Raw genomic sequence first — 21204 nt, 5'->3', positions numbered from 1 at the left:
GTCATTAAAAGTGTGTTTTAGAGCAGAGCCAACAAATATTGATTGTTTTCTGTGGTCCCTTAGCACAGTTATCAAAAGTGGCTACATTTTTTTGGTAAAGAAATAACAAGGGAATTTTTATGATGACAGATAACTACTAGGCCATGTAATTGTGATCAAGCATGCAAAATACTGACATGGTATAGCCATTAGTGTTGCCTGATTCTGTCAACACTGCCAACAGCAGAATCTCCGTTTGCCTGTTAGTCCTTGTCAGTCAGAATAGCTGCAAGACACAAAGTATTATATTACTTTATTTAGCTCTCTTTGGGTAGTTTTGCTGACCAGTGTTCCATTAATAATGATAGTGTTTCTTAAGTCTACCAGTGAACAAAATGACAAGAAACCACTTGTTTTCAAAGATACAAAATAATTAATTCACTTCCTTGTTTGGTTAAATTTGAACAAAAATAAAGTGTTTAATTTCCTAGTGTACAACAGATATCAATTGGATCAACTGCAGGATAAACAAATCATAGAAAAATAATCTAGTACAGAGAGAGTGAGAAAGTCATGGGTCAGTAACTTTTTAAAACCAGTATTCCAGCTAATGCTAAGTGTTTATCGGAGAGTTGACTGCTGCCTGATATGCAGTTGACTTTTGCTTCTAAAATGTGTCAGTATTTAAATGAATTTGGAATAAGAGAGAACATGATGCTCCACTTTTCCAACAAGCTACTGCCTCCACTCCCACTCCTCCTGTTTCACTCCACTCAGCTCACAAACAGAACCATTTTGCAGTTAAATGATCATTCTTGTTAGTACACGGCCGAGCCTGAAGCAGAGATGTTAGAAAATGAGGCGCTGGACAACAACACAAAATGAGAAAAACAAAAATGTCTCCATAATGCAGGAAAACAAAATATTGTTTTTACTAGATGTAACATGAAATGAATTTCTGTCAGTGACTAAAATGATAAGAGAACAGTTTGTTTCAACACACAGCATGTTCAGATCTTGAACGTGAAAGAAGCTGGAATTAACATTATCAGAGAATTAACATTACTGAGCATCACTTGAAAACATCAAATCACATGATCTCCATCATGTCCAAACTAGTCCGGCCTTAATCTCTATAAACAGATATCAGCATGTGAATTGCAGAATCTGTAGGAACGGGACAAGATTTTGGTATCAGAAGTATTCTGCTTTCTGTTTGTGCTCTGAGTAGTACTGACCAATCACATCCATGTGGAGAGCAAAAGAGGCAGAACCCATCAGCTGAGATGCAAACTAAGAACCCCTCTTGAGTTGCTAATCGGACTCTTAAACTTTGACCAGCACAAGGAAGAGGAAGTCTTTGCTTAGCTGCAGTGGAACCTCAAAACATTGACGTGTGCCCCCTGTAGCTAAATTAATAGGGTTTCCATCCACCTATTCTTATTTGAATTTTCAAAAATACCGAAAATAAACATTAATGGAAACTCTAGAAATTCAAAAAAAAGGCCGAAAATTCGCAAAAAAGTTTTTACGCTTGGAGGGGGTGGATTTTGTCTGCGTATCAATAAAAGGAAAGTCGACTTTTTGCTATGGAAACAGGTTTCGCTGATAAACGATGACTGGATCGGATACCACGTCACGCGTCTAGACCGGATATCACGTCACACGTATACATTGTGGTCACAAAAAAAGGCGGTGGACAATAAAGTAAGATATGTTTGGGAGGACGAAGAAACTGGAGTTAATAAAATGAAAGTTAATAAAAATAAAGTTAATAAAGTCGATCAGGAATCTGTCCATGATCAGTTGTTGACTGTCAGCTGAGTTGTGTTGTTTGAGATGCTCTCTGATGACGTGACAGCGCACTCTCCTCTCAATAATCGCAAAATAATAACATGGAAACGGGCATAAAGTCGCATTTTCTTTTTGCGCATTTTCACTAAATTCACTCTAAAATTGCTTTGCTGGGAGACATTAAGTTAGGGTGTGAAATATTGCTCATTGCTGTGTCATGTTTTCATCTCTCCAAGAACCTGAATGTTGGAGACCTGTCAATTAAATACCTCTTACTGATTTTCATCATTACGTCCCTACACCCCAAGAGTGACTGTTCATTCATATGCTAACATCATCAATAGAAATACTTATTTCTGTCTTATTACATTTAAAGAAGACTTGAATAGCCATGTGACAGTTTGGCTGACAATCTTCTCTTTTTATGGTTCTTTAACACTCTGCAGGGTAAAGACACTTGTCTGTTCTGTCTTGTGTCTTCCCTGTCGAAGCCTGACTGTCTAATTCACTGGTGTGAACAGAGGTCATAACTTAGAATTCAAGGCAGAGAGACATTAGTATTCCCGTGGCCCACACTCTGACCGAGCCATCTGCTGCTTTCGAACTGCTTCTCTCACCCTCTGTCCTCTCCTTAGTCCTGCTTTTAGGCACACACACACACTCTCTTACACACACACTTTTAAGACATGTGTCTGCCAAATAAGGGGAGTGTCTGAGGGTAATTTAGAGCTTTATCTTAGTGTGGATGAAGCGTTTTGTGGCAGACATGAATAGGTCTGTCCAGGGAGACAGCCCTGCACAAGTGGTCCCCAGCTGCAGCTCAAAACAGACAATTGGGATACTACGGGCAGGCTGGCTGGTATGTTGCTGTTTGTACTGCTGCTGCTGCTGCTGTGCGTGTGTGTCGATCCTAATTTAGTGATGAAGGTAACAGCTTGAATCAGTGCCTACATTTCAGTGCATTTATGTGGGCGAGTGATGCTGTGTGTGTGTGTGTGTGTGTGTCTGTGTGTGTGTTTGTGTCTGTGTGCAGGTGGGATGTAGAAAGAAGTGTACAGTGATGGAGCCAGCTGGATTCTGATTTCTTTTTGCACCAATCATTGATTCATTTTCTTTAGCCACTGCATTTCTATTCGGGTTCCCATGGGGCTGGAACTTATCCCTGCATATATTACACAGAAGTCCAGGAGAGACTAACTTCTGTCTATCTTTTAAACCCACATTTGCAGCTCTGGGCAATTTAAAGATCTTGTAGGAGGAAGTCTTAACAATATAAGAACATGCCCTTTTCACTAAAAGTGTATTTTGACCCATTAGATTTGTGGAATAAGGGTGGCTGGTGGCCTGGGGTTTAAGATGCTGAGCATGTATTTGCAATATTCTGAGTTTGAGTTTGAATGAGGTTCTGTCAACTCTCAAAAAAAACTTTAAAAAAGATTCATGGAACGTGAATAAACAAATTTGTGCAGCTTGTCAAATTCAAACGGTGAATGGAGAAGGGGGACAATTTAAAAACACTCAAACCCTCAGAAAAACAAACTTTCAAGTTAGTGACTCACAATCCAACAGACTTAAAATTACTCACATATTTGTCTGGAATTTATGTCAGAAATTTACTGGGAAAAGCCTAAAACATGAGCTAATAAGACAGGAGCAAATGCAAAGCCAGTTTTAAGTGATGACGAAGGCCAACTGAGTTGCTTCACGTCACCTGACATAGAGGACCAGTGGATTTAGTGGCATCTAGTGGTGAGTTTGCAGATTGCGAACACATCACCTTACTCTTTTATTCCAAGGGTAGCGGTGAAGCTACAGTGGCCCTAAAACTCATGAAAAACTTGAAGGGCCTTATCTTTAGAGCCAGTGCTTGGTCTGTCCGTTCTCAGCAACTGTAGAAATAAGGTGTTAGAACATGTGAACATGGGAGAGGTTAGCCTTCGTGGCTGGCATGAAAGCCCCTTTGACTAAAATCTTGTTATTTAACTAAAACCATTATTTTTTCCCCCTAAACCTAAACTAAAAACTAAAAGAAGGGATTTCTTGCAGAAAGCCTTGAAGGCTAAAACAGCATGTTCAGGTAATACACTAATGAATACCTTTGAATATTATATTCCATTTCTGCCATATTCTGCCAATAGTCCCTGTAAATTTTACACACTAGACCTTAACATTGCCCTTTAAATCTGAGGGCCAGGTGACAGCAGATATTCACATTCATTCTTTGCCTGCATAAGAGAAAATAACTAGTGAGTCTGAATTTAACTCCAGATAGCATTGCAGAGAGACAAACAAAACAAACTAGCAGACCATGCCCATGCCACTATGAATCTAATTAATCTCAGAACAAATTGAGAAAATGCCTGATAAAGTACTTACAGCAGCACTGTGAAGTTTTCGCTTTATCTCACCTTGTCACCTTGTGATATTTTGCTTCTTGACAACGTTGAAGTGAAAAATACAGCAAATCTGCACTACAACATGAGAAATCACTAATTTGGTGAGGCGTGTCCCCCTCACAGACTTCATCCTGTGGCAGTTCAGTATCAGCTCTCTTGAGCTGAGTAGAGCCACCTGTGTGGCCCCTCATGATCCAGTGTTGCCTGACTGCAAAATGTTTTATTAAATAAGATGGGACCTAGTTGGTTGATTGGATGGATTGGATTGGATGAAACATCACAGCTAAATTAAATTCATTAAAGCTACTATAAGGAACATTCATTCTGTGTTGCTTGTGGAGGCCCCTGTGGACAAAAAAGGTAATGTTTCCATATCCACAAAATATAACATCAAAAATAAAATTTTGCAGAAAATTGTTAACTTGCAGGGGCATCAGTATTAAATTGAGTCTCAAAACCAGTTAAAGGCTCCTTGTAGTAGGTTGAAACACATTATATTGTCTTTAGCCCCTAGACTAGGTGGGAAAATGTGGTTGTTAATGAAGCAAATAAGGAAACTGATAAAGTGCTCATGAGCAAGGCAGTGAGCTTCTAGTCAGTTGTTAAAGGTGTTCACCACCTGTAATGTATAAACCTTCTTTTCCCTGCAGCTTCAGTATCTGCTATAAAATGTGTTCTCCTGATCTACTTGCCAAGTAAAATTAAGGCTGTTTTGTTGAGCAGTAGGACCCACTTAATAATAATTAGGATTCTTCATGTAATGACAAATGCAGGGGGACTCAAATGCAGAAAGTCATAATTAGTACATCAGGGAATGCAGTGTTTCTTTTATAGGGATCTATGTTAACAAAAATTTAAAAGAAGTACAGAGGATGATGGTACTCATAGAGTAAAAGTGGGTGTTATGGTTTAATTGACAAGTAGACGCATCCTGTGCGTACAAATATAGCTGTACCATATGTCATAGTTCATTCAATCTGTCCTAATGGTAGTAAACAGGTGGGACCGATCCCCCGTGTGCCCTGATGATGGCATTGCCAGTCATGTACAAATTCATGCAAATTCAATAAACACAAATCAAATCTGAAATACATGCCAGAGAAAGCAGATTTGGGAAAAGCCACCTGGCCAGGGACTTATAGGATTTCCAAATTTGCACAGCAGTTGTAATGACACTCAGGGAAAAATGTCATAAACACGACATGGAACAAATACGGCAACAGTCAGGCAACCACCACAGCAGAAAACAAGGGCTCGTGAATATATGTAGCCAACAAAGAGCAGGTCAAAGGGTATCAGTCCCCAGGGGATGCAGTTACCCATAGTTACCAATCCTTCGCCTCAGCTCGAGGGAATTGAAAGAGGCGGGGCCAGGCTCTACAGGAGGATGCTGGGATGTATATTGTGGAGGAAGACAGAGGGTGGAGTCAGGGAGGTGCATGCTGTGTAGCAGCTGGTGGGGGAAGGGAGGAGCGAAGAGAGATGGGAGGGAGGATGGGGCCGTTGTTAGCAGCAGAGCCTGGTGCTATTGTATCCCACATCCTAACTCAGGAGCTCAGGTAAGAGATTAAGTCAGTGTTTCCAAGATGTTAACAAACTGAGGCCATTTTCCAGTCATTTGCAAAAGTGTAGAGTGAAAACCTTTTATCAGCTGTTTTAAATGATGCACAGAATTCTTTTGTTGAATGTACATGTTGCTATATTTCATCAGGTGTACAGAATATGTCTCCTTGTGTCTATGTGTACATTTACAAATACTACATGATTGCTAACCTCCATGGAAGGACTCTTATTCATCTATAGTATTTCTGTGCTATACAGTAGCAAGAGCCAGTCAGCCCAGTGCATGTGCTTTGTCTGCACATGTAATCTCAGTCCCCTACCTGTGGAGCAACCAACTGTATGTATGTGTGTGCACCTTTTCTGTATTTGTTTATTTGTACCACGTTGTGCAGAGCTAATTAACCAGCATAATCACTGGCGGTGGAAAATGTAATTATGGTGAAGGAAAATGTGGGAAAGAAGCACTGACACCCCTCTGAGGGCAGTTGTTTATGGCAACTGGATGATACAACAGAGTCAGGATGGCAACGTATTGGAAGACAGGGCACAGAAAGAAAAAGACAGAGCACTGAACTTTTTGTAGTTGGTTGTTAAAATGCAGTACAGCTAAGGGTAATGTCTTCTTACACCTGTAATGCTGGATTCTTTTTGTTTGTGTGTGTTGATGCTGGCTCACATGCTTGTGTATCTCTTTTTAGGATTTATTCATGATTTCTAAAATGCTTTTATCTTATGTGGGTACCTTTTTTAATAACATCTGTTTTTGTGTTGGGGAAAGTCAGCCTATTACTTTATATCTATCTGTTCTTGTCATTGTTGCAGGTCCAAAGCCAGCTCATTGTGGCACTGAATGTTAACATTACTAACAATGCTAGAATACTTTCTTATTTATTTAAATGGATTACGTGGTAGGGTTGGGCAATAGGGACAAAATCAAATATCACAGTGTTTTTGACCAAATACCTCAATATTGTTATAACATTATAGGGATGACTTGGTGCTTTTGCAAAATATCAACACAATGAGATTTTTGAGAAATAGTCATCAGTAATGTGGATATAATGACTAAGTGGGTAAAGGCAAATAATAGAACAGCTAGAGCCGTCAACTGCTCACTGCATGCCAATCACACACAACGTACTGTAAATAGCTTGGGATATTTCTCACCCTGAACAGCTAGTCTCTCCATTGTTCTGCTGGAGGTGAGGAGAGGAAGTCCAGATGCTAGGGGAACTGGGATGTAGGCTGCAGGCAGGGAGTGAGTTTTGTTTTGTTTTTTGTTTTTTGTTTTTTCCCTTGTAGATACAGGCTCTAGTGAAATACTTACAAATACGGTTAAACACATGAAACAAACTACTAATGTCTGTAGTTGGGACAACATTATATTGAAGTACCATACAAAATAGGACAGTGGAAATAGGACAGTGGCATGAAGTGTTGCAGTATTTGAATATAGAAGTACATAGGGCAGCAGTTTTGATGCATGAGCACTGTTTGGCAGTGGTGTGTTTTAGCCTTAAATTTACCCTGTCCCTGTCCTTGTCCCATAATGCAGCCAATAAAACCAGGGAAAGACAACACTTATGCCATATCACACAACATTTGCACTAGCCAACAGCAAAGTTCTGGTAAGTGGCTGGTAGATTTGCTTCACCAGCCACTTCACTCACCAGCCACAAAAAAAAACAAAATTTGAACATTCATTAGCTGTTTGGCCCACGGACAAAAAAATTTATTTTGCAGCTTGCATATCATGAGATCACTAAATCCAAAATCTAAGACCATATCTAGTCTCATATCACGATTTTGATATAATATTGAAATGTTCACATTGAAATGTGAAAAATCATCTTGGTAATTGTACCACACTGAAGCAGATAGAGGTTTTCACACTGGAACCAACTTGCGCATTTGGTTTTAAGTCTTGTGTGATCAGGCTACTTGCTTAGCACAGCAAGAAACAATCTGCTGTCTTCTCACCTGCACTACTTAACCAGGTCTTGTCTAGGAAGAGACTTTATTGTCTCCCAGGTTGACCATTCTCAGCCAGCTAGCTACTACAGGATCAATACAAGTCTTCACTGACATCGGTAAACCCAGTGGTATCAGGGCACATGTGCAGCACCTATGTGGAGATGACCTTGATTTAACTATTGATTCTTTCTCTAGCAGTGTCCCATTAGGTTTGTGTGAAGGCGGTGTGCTTAGAAAGGCTGTGCTCTTTGTGTCTATTGTTCTGAAGCTGAGCCTGAGCAATATATTGAGCCGACTGTTGTGTGTTTGATGCCAAAGTTGTGCCAAGTAAGCACAAAAGTGCTGCTATGAATGTGGCTGAAGTAAAACAGAGACTGTCGTGTTCAATTACAGGAACAGATTGGTTTGTCAGCCTCTGGGAATATGTTGAACCTCTATGCAAAATGCAGAAAAAGAGTGAGAGAGATAAATAGAGGACCACGTTTGTAACTGAATGTATTTGTATGTTTGATAAAGGGAATCTGTTGTATTCAGGTTTGCTATTTTGATGATAGATGCTATGAACTTTCTTTGCCTGCGGAAATACACGAACACACAGTTATACTTGTCACAAGCGCTTGAAAGCTTACTGGCTTTAGCCTTGAACATTTTATTTTATTCTATTCTATTTCAGTATGGTCTTCTCTTGTGTATGTGTGTATGAGGGGCTTAATCTGATGTTACTCTAACGCTGTGCGTCTGTGTCTTTATCTGTCTTCCAGGATCAAACCAATAACAATGCATGGCCTGTAAGCCGCCAATCATGGCTCATAGGAAGAGGCCGGGGACCAGCGGAGGAAACAGTATGGCTGCTCCGGGCCCCGCCTCCTGTCCCGCCCCTCATCCTACAGAGTCATGTGACCTGAAAGCCCTCCCCCCTCGGCAACGCCCAGTCCGCTACCCCAAAGAGCCGCACGAGCCAAAACCCCTCCCCCGTTCCTGTAAGACACAATATTCTTCTCCCAAGTCTCAAGATGTGAACCGCAGCCATCCAGATGCGGATGCAGATGCAGAAGTTGAGGTGAAGCGGTACAGCAACCAAGCAGATGCAGAACTGGAGGACCAGCGGCCAGCGACGCCCTCCACGCCAGAACACGAACACGACCAAGATGACCATGACCGGGCAGACTTTCACGGCGGAGCTGACAGCCTGGATGACGACTCCAGCTCTGACTACATCAACAACACCTCAGATGACGAGGAAGACTATGATGATGGTGAGTATGATGATAATCACATGGATGAGAAATATCTAATTACAGTCACAGATAAAGATCTTCTCCATTATCAAGTCTTTCATTACTGATTCTGAACTCTGTTCATTTATGTTTGACAAAAGGTGAAGAGGGACAAAAAGAGTATGCCACTGAACAAAAATTAGATTGAAAAACATAACTGCATATTTAGGTAAGTTAAAAAAAAAAAAAAAGGAAAAACTGAAAAATAACCAGCTGCAGCATCATCACAAGTGGCACTTTTTTTTTCATTCAGGTATTCATTATAAAATGTTAGCACTGACACTGTTGCTTAAAATAATGCTTTTGTTTTATTTAATTCAAGCAAGGTTGCAATTTGGCATGCAAATTCAAACTGAAGTGAAATAAACTTTGAAACCTTGCATCCCATTGTTTACTAGCTGTATGCAATTCAGACTTTAGTAAGATTAGAGACATATGTTGTTTAACTTAAATTAGGGGTTCCAAAAGTTTTTTCATGTCAAGGACCTTCACAATTTATGCACATGAGACTACTCCCAATTTAAGAGGATTTTGTCCGAAGGAAACCCCCTCTGAGTTGCTGTTTTACTTTTAGGTTTGAAGATAATATCAATGATCAAATTAGGATCACTATGAATTACAGCAAATAAAAACTTGTTTCCTCTGCTTTTTGGTCCAACTTCCAGAAAATGTGATAAAGGCTAAAATATTCCACTCCTTCTTTTGCCGTGGCCCCCCCAAGAACCCACTTAAGCACACCTGTTAGTTCCCGGACCCCAGTTTAAAAACTTAAATGAGTCATAGGGGGTCTCTCTCACATTAAAACTATAACAAAGGACATAGTTTGTTCATGTGAAGTAGCATGGGATCATAGGAGTTGTTACTATAGCAACTAGCAGCTCATAGATAAAACATCATTAGCTTGAAAAAAATACAAAAATAAATAATTTTCTCTGGGTTTGACCATTGTTGGAAACATTTGGGATAATCTAAGTATAAACAACTAAAGAGAATATTTAACATGTCTAACGTGTTAAAACATTTTAATGCAGAAATGTTACATATCATAGGTTTAAAAATTTTGAACTGGTTTAAAAAGGGGACTGATTATTTATTCCCATTCCTAATATGTACCTATGAATGTTTAGTAAAACAGAGCTTATTGAGATTTTAATAAAGAAGGTATTAGTATGTGTATGCTGATCGTTAATCCCTGCAGGTCTGGCAGAGGAGGATGAGGGTGTGACTTACTACATCCGCTACTGTCCAGAGGATGACAGCTACCTGGAAGGTATGGACTGCAGCAGCCAGGGAGACTGCAACCACAGTCACAGCCACAGCCAGGGGGACTGCTCTTCCACCATGCAGCAGGGCGGAGCCCACACTGACGAATGCCAAGAGGCTGTGGAGGCATGGGTGGAGGAGGGTGAGGTCGAGGGGGAGGTTAGAGAGGAAGAATGGGTGGAGGATGAGGAGGGAGAGGCGGCAGTTAGGGAAGAGTGGAGAGAAGAGGAGGAAGAGGTGAGGGAAGAGTGGAGAGAGGGAGACGAGGAGGTGAGGGAGGAGTGGAGAGAGGAGGAACAAGTCAGACAGGAGCAGTGGTCAGGACGAGAGCGGCACAGGGTGGAGGAGTGGGAGGAGGGAGAGGGGGAGGTTCGTTGCGAGGTGGTGGAACAAGACCCGGACGAACAGATATATAACGGAAGACCAGAACCCATCTTGGACCATCACCACCACCACCACCTGCACCACCAACAAGACACCTTGCACACCCGAGAGGAGGAGGAGGAGGCCGAGAGTGAGGAGTACTGCCCTAATGAGGAAGAAGATGAGGAAGGCGATGAGGAGGACAGACATGGAAGGGCCTACACTGGAGACTACTATGCCCCAGAGGACAATGGGAATTCAGTGCGAGTCTCTCCATACCGTAGCCGTAAGGTGCTCGTGGTGGAGGGGGAGACTGGGGAGGAGGCGGAGGAGGACATTGACCAAATTGTTGCAGAGATCAAGATGAGTATGAGCATGGGGAGTCTAAGCAGCGGCACTGACCAAAGCCCAGAGGAGCTGGCACAGGACCCTGCACCCAGTGACTACCCTCACCCCAAGCCTGACGCTGCCCCCTATCCACCAGCTCACCATCGCCATGACAGCAGGCCCAAGTCCCTGAACCTGCCCTCCATGCACCACAACAACCCCGACCTCCAGAGGGGCATCAAGGCACATCCACGCTCCCCTGAAGACAGGCAGCGATGGGCACAGGAACAGGTGAGCTGATGTTAATAAGTTAAATCTGTGAACGTTGTTATTTTTTCATTCTCTCCACATTAACCACATTACCCTGGTTTGTTTTTCCAAACTATAATGTGTCATAGTGTAATCAAAATGGCAGCCCATGCAGTTTTAAAGTTGCAAGGATTTCTATTCAGATATGATTATTGCTTTCCTTTCCCTCAAAGGTGTTATTAATAACACTGATGATGGCCCTGTTCTATTCACACATGGCAGTGTGTCAGTGAACCAACATGCACAATAACAGGACCCTGAAACTGACGCAGCCATGATCAATTTTTTATTCACACTTGTGCTTTTCATACTGTGACATGTTTAAATGTCTTACATGAAGGAGGTCTAATCAGTAAATTAAATACTAGTTAAATATGTTTGGTGATTTTTAAAATTCAAATGCAGCTGAATTTCTCCATTTCATGTGTTGAATCAGTACAATACAGACAGAGAAAAGCACAGAAGAAAATAGGGAACATACCAACAACAGTATCAATATAACAGTGCTTCCCTTTGCAGAAAATGTACTGTATAGTCAGGCTGTTATTGCTCTGTGACAGAGACTCTTGTCACCATATGTGATTAAAAGAGCTTTGTGGTGAGGAGCTGAAGATGAGTTACAGGTGATACCTTTCTCATCGCTATCCAGAGAATAGCTGGAGCCTTTCCCCTCCCCCATGTTACCTTGAGATGTCCCCCTCCTCATCTCTCTCCTCTCACAGACCTGGATGAATGCACACACAAACTGTACACACGCAGAGCTACCCCCATCTTCTAAAAGTCAGGTGGTAAAAGGAGAACAGAGTTAGTCTCCTGTGGGCAGCATGCTGATACACACCTGCTCCACAGTGCGCACATGTGCTTGTACATTTACTGAGGAGCTCATTTGTAGCACAGAACTGGGTCAGACAGTATAACTAGATTAAATTGGAGGAATGTACAGTACACTGCAGATTCAGATGACTCCCAGACTCACTGAGATGATGCGGTTGTTCCGACCTCTCTTATCAAATGAAATGTTCTCTGTACACCACTTCAACATGACCCTGGAATGAACCAGTACAATGAATTTGATAAAAGCTTTGCTGCACAGCATGGAGCCAAAAGATTATGTTAAAAGAAGAGTTAGAAAACAGAGGGAGGTCATCTACACACTGCTGCTGGTGTGATGTATTTGAAGATGATAAAGTATATTACACAGTATTGTAGTCATATTTTAAAGTCTGCTACATGTTTTAACCATGTCTGTCTGTGTTAACTTATTTATACATATATAACTTATAAATGATTTTTTAATTATAAAGCCTAATAAATCTAAACAGGCCCGCAAAGTGTCTACGAGACGGGCTCACAGCTGTCAGATCATCTTTATCAGATGAGTCAGCACGACAGCTGGAGCAGCTGTAGTGTTTGTGTCTGCGTGTTTATTGTGATCCAGAAAAAAAAGGATTAATCAGTTATGATCTATAACATACAAAATGTACAAGACACTACTAGAGAAAAAGTTAAGTGTGCTTCAGTCAGAGCTGGTTGGATATATCCATGCGTAATTTTGCGCACTTCAAACTTCAGAAACTCCTTCTGATTGTCTCATAGGAGCGAGGATGGGAGGAGGAGATGAGGATTAGGTGGGAGAGGAAGGAGGAGCATGGACAGCCGCGTAACTGCTCCTCCACCCGGCTTAGGTGGGCCAGTGGAACCTGGCAGCTTCGCGGCTAGACTGGATCGGTTCCCCTTTCTACTGCACCATCTATCTCTCCCACTCCTCAGCCAGCAGAGCTGCATAATAATGATGATGACGATAATAATTAATTATAAAATACAACACAATTGCAAGGTGCTTCAGTGTAAAACATAACCAGTTACATATCTGCATGACATTTGCGGTTAATTTATTGTATCGGCTTTTGCAGGCGTTAATGTAAAATGAACTATTTACACATGAAGCTGCTTTGGAGATGTCCTGCCGTCTCCATATATTGTGCACTTAGGCGTTTCACTTCTCGAACCAGGAGATTTGTCTCCTTGCTTTGAAAATCTTTTCTCTTTATTTCTTCCTGGTAAATCCACCCTCATGCTGCCACCACTTGCACTGCTGGCGCACCTGCCTCTTAAAGGTGATGAGAGCTGACTTTCTGATTGGTTTTTTGCATGTTCGGCCTAAACTCGTCTGTGAATTAATGAGGGCACTTGGGCACACCTAACAGGTGTATCCCGCTTTGCGTTTGTAGCGCAAAGGGCGGGGCAGGGGAAAATACTGCTTGCGTCCTGGACACAGGACGGCAAATATGGATTTTGACACACCTTGACTAAATTAATTCCATTGCACCTTCCACTTTCCACTTGTGATTTAGATCAACGTGAGATAGGGCCCTGAGTTTCCAATATCTTTTCATTATCTGATTTTTTTTTTCTGAGTGATCTGGGGGCAGTATCACACAAGTTGACACAGTTGAGTTCTTTCACTTACTTTTCCCAAGGTAATCGATTTCCAAATTCTTTGGAGAGTAAGCTGAACGAGAATTTTCATTATGTTGATACGATCACCACTGAAACAATGGTCAAGTGCTTTTGCAGCCCTAAAAGTCTAGTGTGTAAGATTCAGGGGGATTTATTGGCAGAATATGGCACAAATCAAATATAAGGGTGGGCGACTTGCTTCAACCACAGACCATATATTAAGGAGAGATTAAACCTGTTTAATATACTGTCTATGGCTCCAGCTCAGTATTTTGATTGCAATGCTCTTTTTTCTTACACATTTCTCCTTTAAAGATTGAATAAATCTTTTATCTAATGTCTCTCCCCTGAAATATTATTCATTTTACAGGTGTTTTGTTGTTTATTTCAATTAGGTAAACTGTTACATATTCCCCATAGTATATTAAAAATAATTTACTGCAGAGGAAATCCTCAGTCTTCACTTGTGGGAGCTTGTCTGACAGACAACAGACTACTGTGGTGGATGAATCTGGAGATGTGAGTGTTAACTTTTAACTAAGATACGATATTGAAAAGTAGAAAACTCGGATAATTTTAGTTTTTAGTTAGTTTACAGGAATGCAATGTCAGACACTCAATTACAAAGAAATCCTGGTCAATCTAGTCCTCTCAAAGTATTAGATATAGCTTCTTTATGAGTTCTTTTTACAAGTGAAGGCGTGTATAGGATTTGACTGGATTCACTCGAGATTCTGTACATGAATGTGGTTTTGCAGAACATCACAGTTAAACATGCCGTCCCACCAAAAGCAACAGGAATCTCATTAATTTAATGGTTGTTTGCACAACTGAGTTGGGCAGCACAGTGAATACTGATCAGGGCTTTACGTTTAGCTCTCTTGTTGCAAATGAGGCCATTAATGTCATGTTTGTGGTAATTAATTTCAATTCCAGATGCACAACAGCCTGGGCTGTTACTCTGGATTTCGCGTTTTCCATCGCCACACCAAGGAGGAAGAGGTTTTATTGGCAGGAGGAAACACAGTTGAATGTTAATGAGCAGTTGTGGACTGCAAGATGGATATCCAAGGGAATAAATGTAATCCTCCCTCTGTGTGATTATATGCTAGATGTACTCTATATGTCTGTGTATATGATGAGAGATAAGACAAAAGAAGGGCTGGTTGAAGGACAAGTAAAAGACATGCCTTAACAATAGGCCAGCTTACAACAATCTGGACCCTGCTTCTTCAAAAGAATATTCACCCTTAAGAATAGTAATAAGGATTATTTGAAGTTGGATGGTCTGAGGTACTTTTCAATAGTCAGTGTATTACCTACAGTAAATGGTGGTAGGCACAACCAGTTTGGGGAAGCACCGGTGTAGGAAGCTAAACAGTGTACTGGATTTTTCATATAATACCAAAATATAATACCAAAAATACTAAAGGTCATCCTAAGCTAAGGTAGGATTTCAGACTAAGGAAATTTATGTATTGAGGCTGTATTGTAGCTTTGGAGAGAGAGAGATTTGCCCATATAACCAGAAAAGGCTTTCTGACAGGAAGGTAAAGTGATGAAAATATTCTAAATATACACTTAAACTGATACTGATCTTTTAGGTCGGCCTTTTAGATGCTTAGAATACGTTTTGCCGCTTACACCAGTACTCCTCTCTGCTTCTGCAAACTTGGGGCGTGCAGACCACCATCTACTGTAGGTAATACACTGACTTATGGATAAATTCCTCATACAGTCCCACTTAAAAAAAATCTGAAGTAGCCCTTTAAGATTACTTTTATTTGTAAGTTAATACTTAATATTCGTTATTATTATATGGTGCAGGACTCACATACAACTTGTTTATAGCTGGCCTGCCTACACATTCAAAACCTCCTACATATGAGCCAAATAACTTTTCCTCCCACCTGAACCTCTGCGGCCGCTCCAAACATCAACACAAAGAAACTGTTTTCTGTGTGTTCAACTTAACTTATTCAGTACACTCACTTACTGTTCAGTTTTATCTCACTCTAATTCTTATCCGTTGCACCTGTTCTTCTGTGTTGACCTGCCAGGTGAGCAATGGTGCAGAGCAACCCAGAAAACAGCAGCGCTCCGACCTCAATGTTCCCCTGGAGAACAACAATGTACCAGAGGTAAGATGTTGCTCGATGTTCTGTCGCAGTGTTTCTTTCATCATTCTTTAGATCTGTTGCAAGGTCATTTGCACTTCAGACAGAGGGTATTGTTGTTTATGTGTCTGTGCCTGTGAGCATACATGTGTGTGTAACTGTCTGAGTAAATTAGTAATTGTGTAATTACAACCTCAGCTCATGTCCTCTGCTGGCGGCATGAAGGCGTTCTGGTAATTGAGCAGCGCGTCTGCTTGTGGTTTTATGAGAGCTATTTTTCACTGAGATGTCTGTGGTGGATGCTTGGTGTGCAGGCTCCAGCCACACCTCCCTGTCCTTGGGCGGAGTTAACTTCCTGATCGAGTAGTGGGCAGGTTTGAGGATCCTATAGATCCAGGGCAGACGAGTGTTTGAATCTCATGAATCACTTACTTACAGCTCTCTCTGTGGCCTTCTCTTGTCTATAGCTTCCTCCTCACCTCTGTACATCCTTTCATCTCCACCTCCCACAGCAATGTCACTGTGTGAAGTGGATGAGTAATACTTTGCACCTTCTTCACACCCCCTTTTGCCGTGCCCTTGAGCAAGGCACATATACCCAATTTTTCAGGAGTGCCAAAGTGTAAATTAGAGATGTTGCAATATAATTTTTTTCTCCCTGATGCTGATTACAATACCTGAACTTTGCATATTGGCCAACACCGAGTACTGATATGATTCCAGTGTGTTAAAAAATATGTTATGTAGAAATAATATAAATATATTACATGATTATATTTTTTTAGCTACTAGTACTAAGTACTACAGTTGTGCTATAGTATACTACTAACCCTGTAAGGATGTGACATGATTGCCCAGGTTAAAAAAAATACTACGATGATGCTGGGAAGTCTCTAGTGTACAGAGTGTAGTACTATTGTCCTGCATAGTGTACAATTATCTATTATATGTATCATAGTATACTGTAAGCAGAGTTTTGTAAAAAGGAAATATAGTTACTTTTGCTCTTGAATGAAGTATTTCTTCCTTGATTACTCAATTAATTGATGGAATAATTGGTTGAATACTTGATTGCTAAAATAGTAGATACCTGCAGCCCTAAAACGTTGCAAATGCAAAGCAAACAACAGAAATGTTTTTTCTAAGTAAAAGCATCAAAAGGAATTTCCCTGCAGGGATCTTTAGTGTCTCTGTTTGTTTTTGATGAAGAGTCGGCCTTGTTGTACTTGACCTTGATTTGGTTGTTTTTCAAATGTACACTTTACACATTTAGCCTTTTGCATATCCATACGTGACACCATTTTGTTAATAATGCCTTATTTATGTCATCGACCTTTTAAACTGGGGGGTTTCATTTTACATCGATGCACAACTTAACTCCCGAAGAAAGCGATATTGATAGAAAATGATAAAAGTAAAAGTAATGAAAACAAAACATAGTTGTATTGTCATGGCAGTTTGTGAAAACCAACTATGAGCCAAAATAGCAGAAGGGCATCATGTCTCGCATGATAGGAGGGTCAGTTTGCATGTTTGTGGAAAGTTGGAGATGAATCACAGTCACTTTTTTGCAACACCTGAAGTGCAAACCAATCAAATGTAACATGTACTTTCTCAGAAATTCTAAATAAAAAGACAGAGATGGGTTTGCAGGATGGGCTCCTCCTTTACCTTGATGATTCCCTCCTTATTCATGTTTTCTAATACAGCTACAAGTATCTTTCATATTGTGATGATTTAGGAGGCCCCTGCAGACAAAATGGGTCGAGTTTCCTCAAAACATAGCATAACAGTTAAATGATCTAAAGAAAAATCTGCACTGGATCAAAGTATTAGAAATCTTTAGTAGTTTGGTTCAGAAATCCAAAGACGTCTAAAGTAGTGCTTACTGGGGGACCGGTCCCAAGTACCAAACATATCCAAGTGTGCATTTTCTTTTATTATTGTGGGTAATAACCATCTGTCAAGTTATTTCAAGACACTAAAAGGCAACATAGGCTGTGGAACTGAAAGAATGGCTTAATACATTGGTGGAAACAGCATCTTATGAATGTATGTTCAGTACAATAAGTGTCAGTCAGGAGGAAAGAGTATCTCCCTGGGGCTGATTCTAGGCTTACATTAAAATGGGAGATAGATCTAAATAAAAATGTATTTGCTCTGTGACGAGATGATCCTGTACTGTGATATGTGGGGATGTATGTGTGACATGTTTTCTCTCTGTTGATTTCTGTCTTATTTTTGTTTCCATCTGCACTTATTTATTTGTTTATTTTTCTTTATGTACTGGAGTCTACCTTCATTATATAAAAAATGTGCCTTGTGTTCCTGTACTCTGGAATAAATATATATGTATGCCATGTACCAAGCCTTTCAGAAACTAATAAATATTTGAATTCCAAAAAAGAAATTCTTTGAATAAACAAAAACAGACCAACAAAAAAAATCCTTGTAGTACATTTCACGTGCTGTTTGAATACAGTATTTTACATGCAGATTTTTTGCAGAGTAACACCTAACAGCATTCACAAACAGTGTAACATGAAGGCTTTGTCTGGTTTGTTTAATAGGGGAGAAACAAACTGAATTCACTGTAAACCTATTCACAACCATATATCTGTCTTATCCTGTTTTTGTCTTCCAGCCAACAAAGAAGGTTGCATCGTTCCCCAGCTTTGTCGATGGTAAGTTAATCTGTCTGCACACCTGTTTGGTGATGAAATCAAAATATTGTAATTGCATGGAAGCATTCCAGGTATTACTTTGCCTTCAGTCTGTCACATCACAGGCTCTGATATAACTCTTCAGTGCTCTTTCCCTGCATCTGGGCAGGTGCTCGGCCTAATAATGTGTGAGGGGCTTAGCTGCCTGTCTGCTCCCTCAGATCATGACAGCACATTGTGTCCCCGAGTGGGTGTCTGAGAGTCCACATCTACATATCACAGACGCAGATTAATCTCAACCCAGCCTCCCACCAGCACTGCACCTCCATCAGCTCGCAGCCACTGGCCATATTACTGCTCAGTCCCACCCAGCCTGTTATCTCCACCTCTCCATCTCCAGAGCAGCAGCGTTTGGCTCTATTTCTCCACACAGCAGCACGTTGACTGCAGTGATTACAATACCCACCCGAGCCTTTCAGTATAACCTCACTCTGTCCAACCCTGTGTCTCCCCCGTTAATCACTGTCCTCTGCTTGTCTCTGGCCCAGTCCCAGGACCCTGCGAACCAGAGGACCTGATTGATGGAATTATCTTTGCTGCTAACTACCTGGGCTCCACTCAGCTGCTGTCTGAGAGGAACCCCTCCAAGAACATACGCATGATGCAGGCCCAGGAGGCTGTCAGCAGAGTCAAGGTACTCAAAAACACACCCACTCTCACCCAGAAACACTGACTCACACATGCAAGCAGCACACACACACACTGTGTTTTTGCCCTGAAGAGATTCATATCCATTCCTCTACTCAATCAGTAGGCTGTGTGTTTTCAGTTATGCTGCTTTTGCCCTTTGGAGGAGTTGTCCCAGGAACTAACTTAAAGAACTAATAGGTAGATTCTGCCGTAGGAACTTTCTCAAGAAATCAATAACCTTTTAAGAAACTCAGGAGCTTTACCTGCATTTTGAGTGGAAGAGCCAGGGACTAAACTTTGAGGTATAAAAAGAGTCCTTGCTGCGAGGGTGACTTTCTGATGATCAGGGTTGGTTCAGATTACTTTGAAATGTAGTCATTTACAGAATATAAATTACATGGCAAGTTTTCTAATTAGCAAACATAATCCATTGGATTGATTAAAAAAATGTAATCTAATATGAGTAGTTTTAGAATACTTTTGGATTATGTCAAAAAACAAATATTTTTTAGTATAAGACACAGTATGCACTTTTCTCTACAAATAAAATGCTTTTTTGCATGGGGTTCATTTTTCTCCTACTACGTCCACCTCAAAGCCGGACACTTGTCTAAAAAGCTCTTTATTTCAGATGCACTTTTCATGAGTTAAAAAGTTTCATAAGTTTAAAAGGACCATATTTTAAAGATGTAATCAAAAATATAATCAAGTAATCCTTGGTGATTTATCTATACTCTAGTCTAATGTAATCTGGGCTGATTATAATTATTTTTTGTAATCTGATTACATAATCACCATTACATGTAATCTGTTACTGCCCTGCTGATGGCTCAGGAACTATTGAGGAGGGCTTTATGTGTAAACTCAGACTCTGCAGCTGCTTCAATCACAAAATAAAGAAGTCCTCAGCTAGTATCATTATTAGGATGAGTGGAAATTTCTTGGTGTTTGGTAACATTATGAAGATAATTGTGTTGATGGCCTTCAAAAAAGAGTGAGGCTAAACTGAGTGAGCAGCTGTAAGAGAGCAAAAAGAGTGAACAAGAAAAACAAAACTTCGTTTGCTATTTTTTTCATAGCGATTAAGTTCTCAAATAGAAAGAAATAACTGTAAGACACTCAACAGACCGACAGCTTTGGTGAGTTTTCAGTGTCCTTTGTATTAGTTTATTAAACCAAACCAAACTCAAACATCAAAGCACAGCAGGATGACTCTGTATTTTTTATTTTTTTTTGTGGGCGTCTAAACTGCATTTCTAATGACACCAAAGTTGTTTATAATTTGTCATTGGTCTGATTTTCCTAATCTTGGTTGTTCAGATAAGGTAGAAATGGAAACAGATTTTTTTTTTACAGTCAGAGTTCTTCAGTGTTTTTTCTCTGATCCCATAATTCCTGGAACTACTTTATAATCCCATTCTCTTTATGCAGCCCTGATTAAGTCTAAAGAATATTAGGAAAACTATTCAGATAATAGAATAAAAAAAAAGAAGCTTTTTATTGTAAATAACAACAGAGTCATCCTGTGTGGTGTTTAATTTATAGTTGCACAACTTTGAACAGATTTTGCAAGCTGGAAAGTCAACTACATAACAGAGTCTGAACTTTTTGGAGGCCAGAAAATAAATTTACAGTTTGTAGATTGTGGTTTCTGAGTACTTATAGTAGAAAGGTCCCTTGCTTCCTGGGAAAGTTCCTGTACTGAAAAGCAGCTATTTGAAAACCTATTCCCCTCTAACTAATTCCAAGCCCTTTGAGGTGTTGTTGAGATGCGTTTGCTCACATCCCAGGAGACAGCATCCGATCACTGCTGCTGGTTCAGAGCGTTTTATACAGTATGACGGCAGTTCTCTTTTTCCTCCCCAGAGGTGCCAGCATAATGTTACTGTTGTCTTGTTGTTATGTGGGCTGCGTTGGTAACACCCTGTCAAAATATGCAGAAGCCCTACAGAACATATGTCCAGCGGCTTTACATGGCTAATGCTGTGCGTTTGATCATATTTGTCATACGGTATCTGAATACATTTCT

General features: G+C 40.5%; 1 protein-coding gene across 3 annotated transcripts in view; it reads left to right on the top strand.

Annotated features, from left to right (window-relative positions):
- The window catches only part of apba2b (amyloid beta (A4) precursor protein-binding, family A, member 2b), an 89931-nt gene that overhangs the window by 43737 nt on the left and 24990 nt on the right, over positions 1 to 21204 (top strand). For 2 of the 3 annotated variants that reach the window (XM_084716355.1, XM_084716340.1), the window contains exons 3-7: positions 8468 to 8962; positions 10182 to 11227; positions 15766 to 15846; positions 18467 to 18506; positions 19034 to 19179. In XM_084716355.1, coding sequence (XP_084572481.1) covers positions 8488 to 8962; positions 10182 to 11227; positions 15766 to 15846; positions 18467 to 18506; positions 19034 to 19179 — 1788 coding nt within the window. In that variant the 5' untranslated portion in view covers positions 8468 to 8487. Of the gene's footprint in view, positions 1 to 5608; positions 5729 to 8467; positions 8963 to 10181; positions 11228 to 15765; positions 15847 to 18466; positions 18507 to 19033; positions 19180 to 21204 lie in introns of those variants that run through there. The other variant, XM_084716347.1, reaches the window with a different exon arrangement.

Source organism: Lutjanus erythropterus, chromosome 1 (assembly GCF_056507025.1).
Source record: "Lutjanus erythropterus isolate fLutEry1 chromosome 1, fLutEry1.hap2, whole genome shotgun sequence".
NCBI classification, from domain to species: domain Eukaryota; kingdom Metazoa; phylum Chordata; class Actinopteri; order Lutjaniformes; family Lutjanidae; genus Lutjanus; species Lutjanus erythropterus.
Note: the sequence above shows the minus strand (reverse complement) of the source record. Positions and strands in the feature narration are given on the sequence as shown.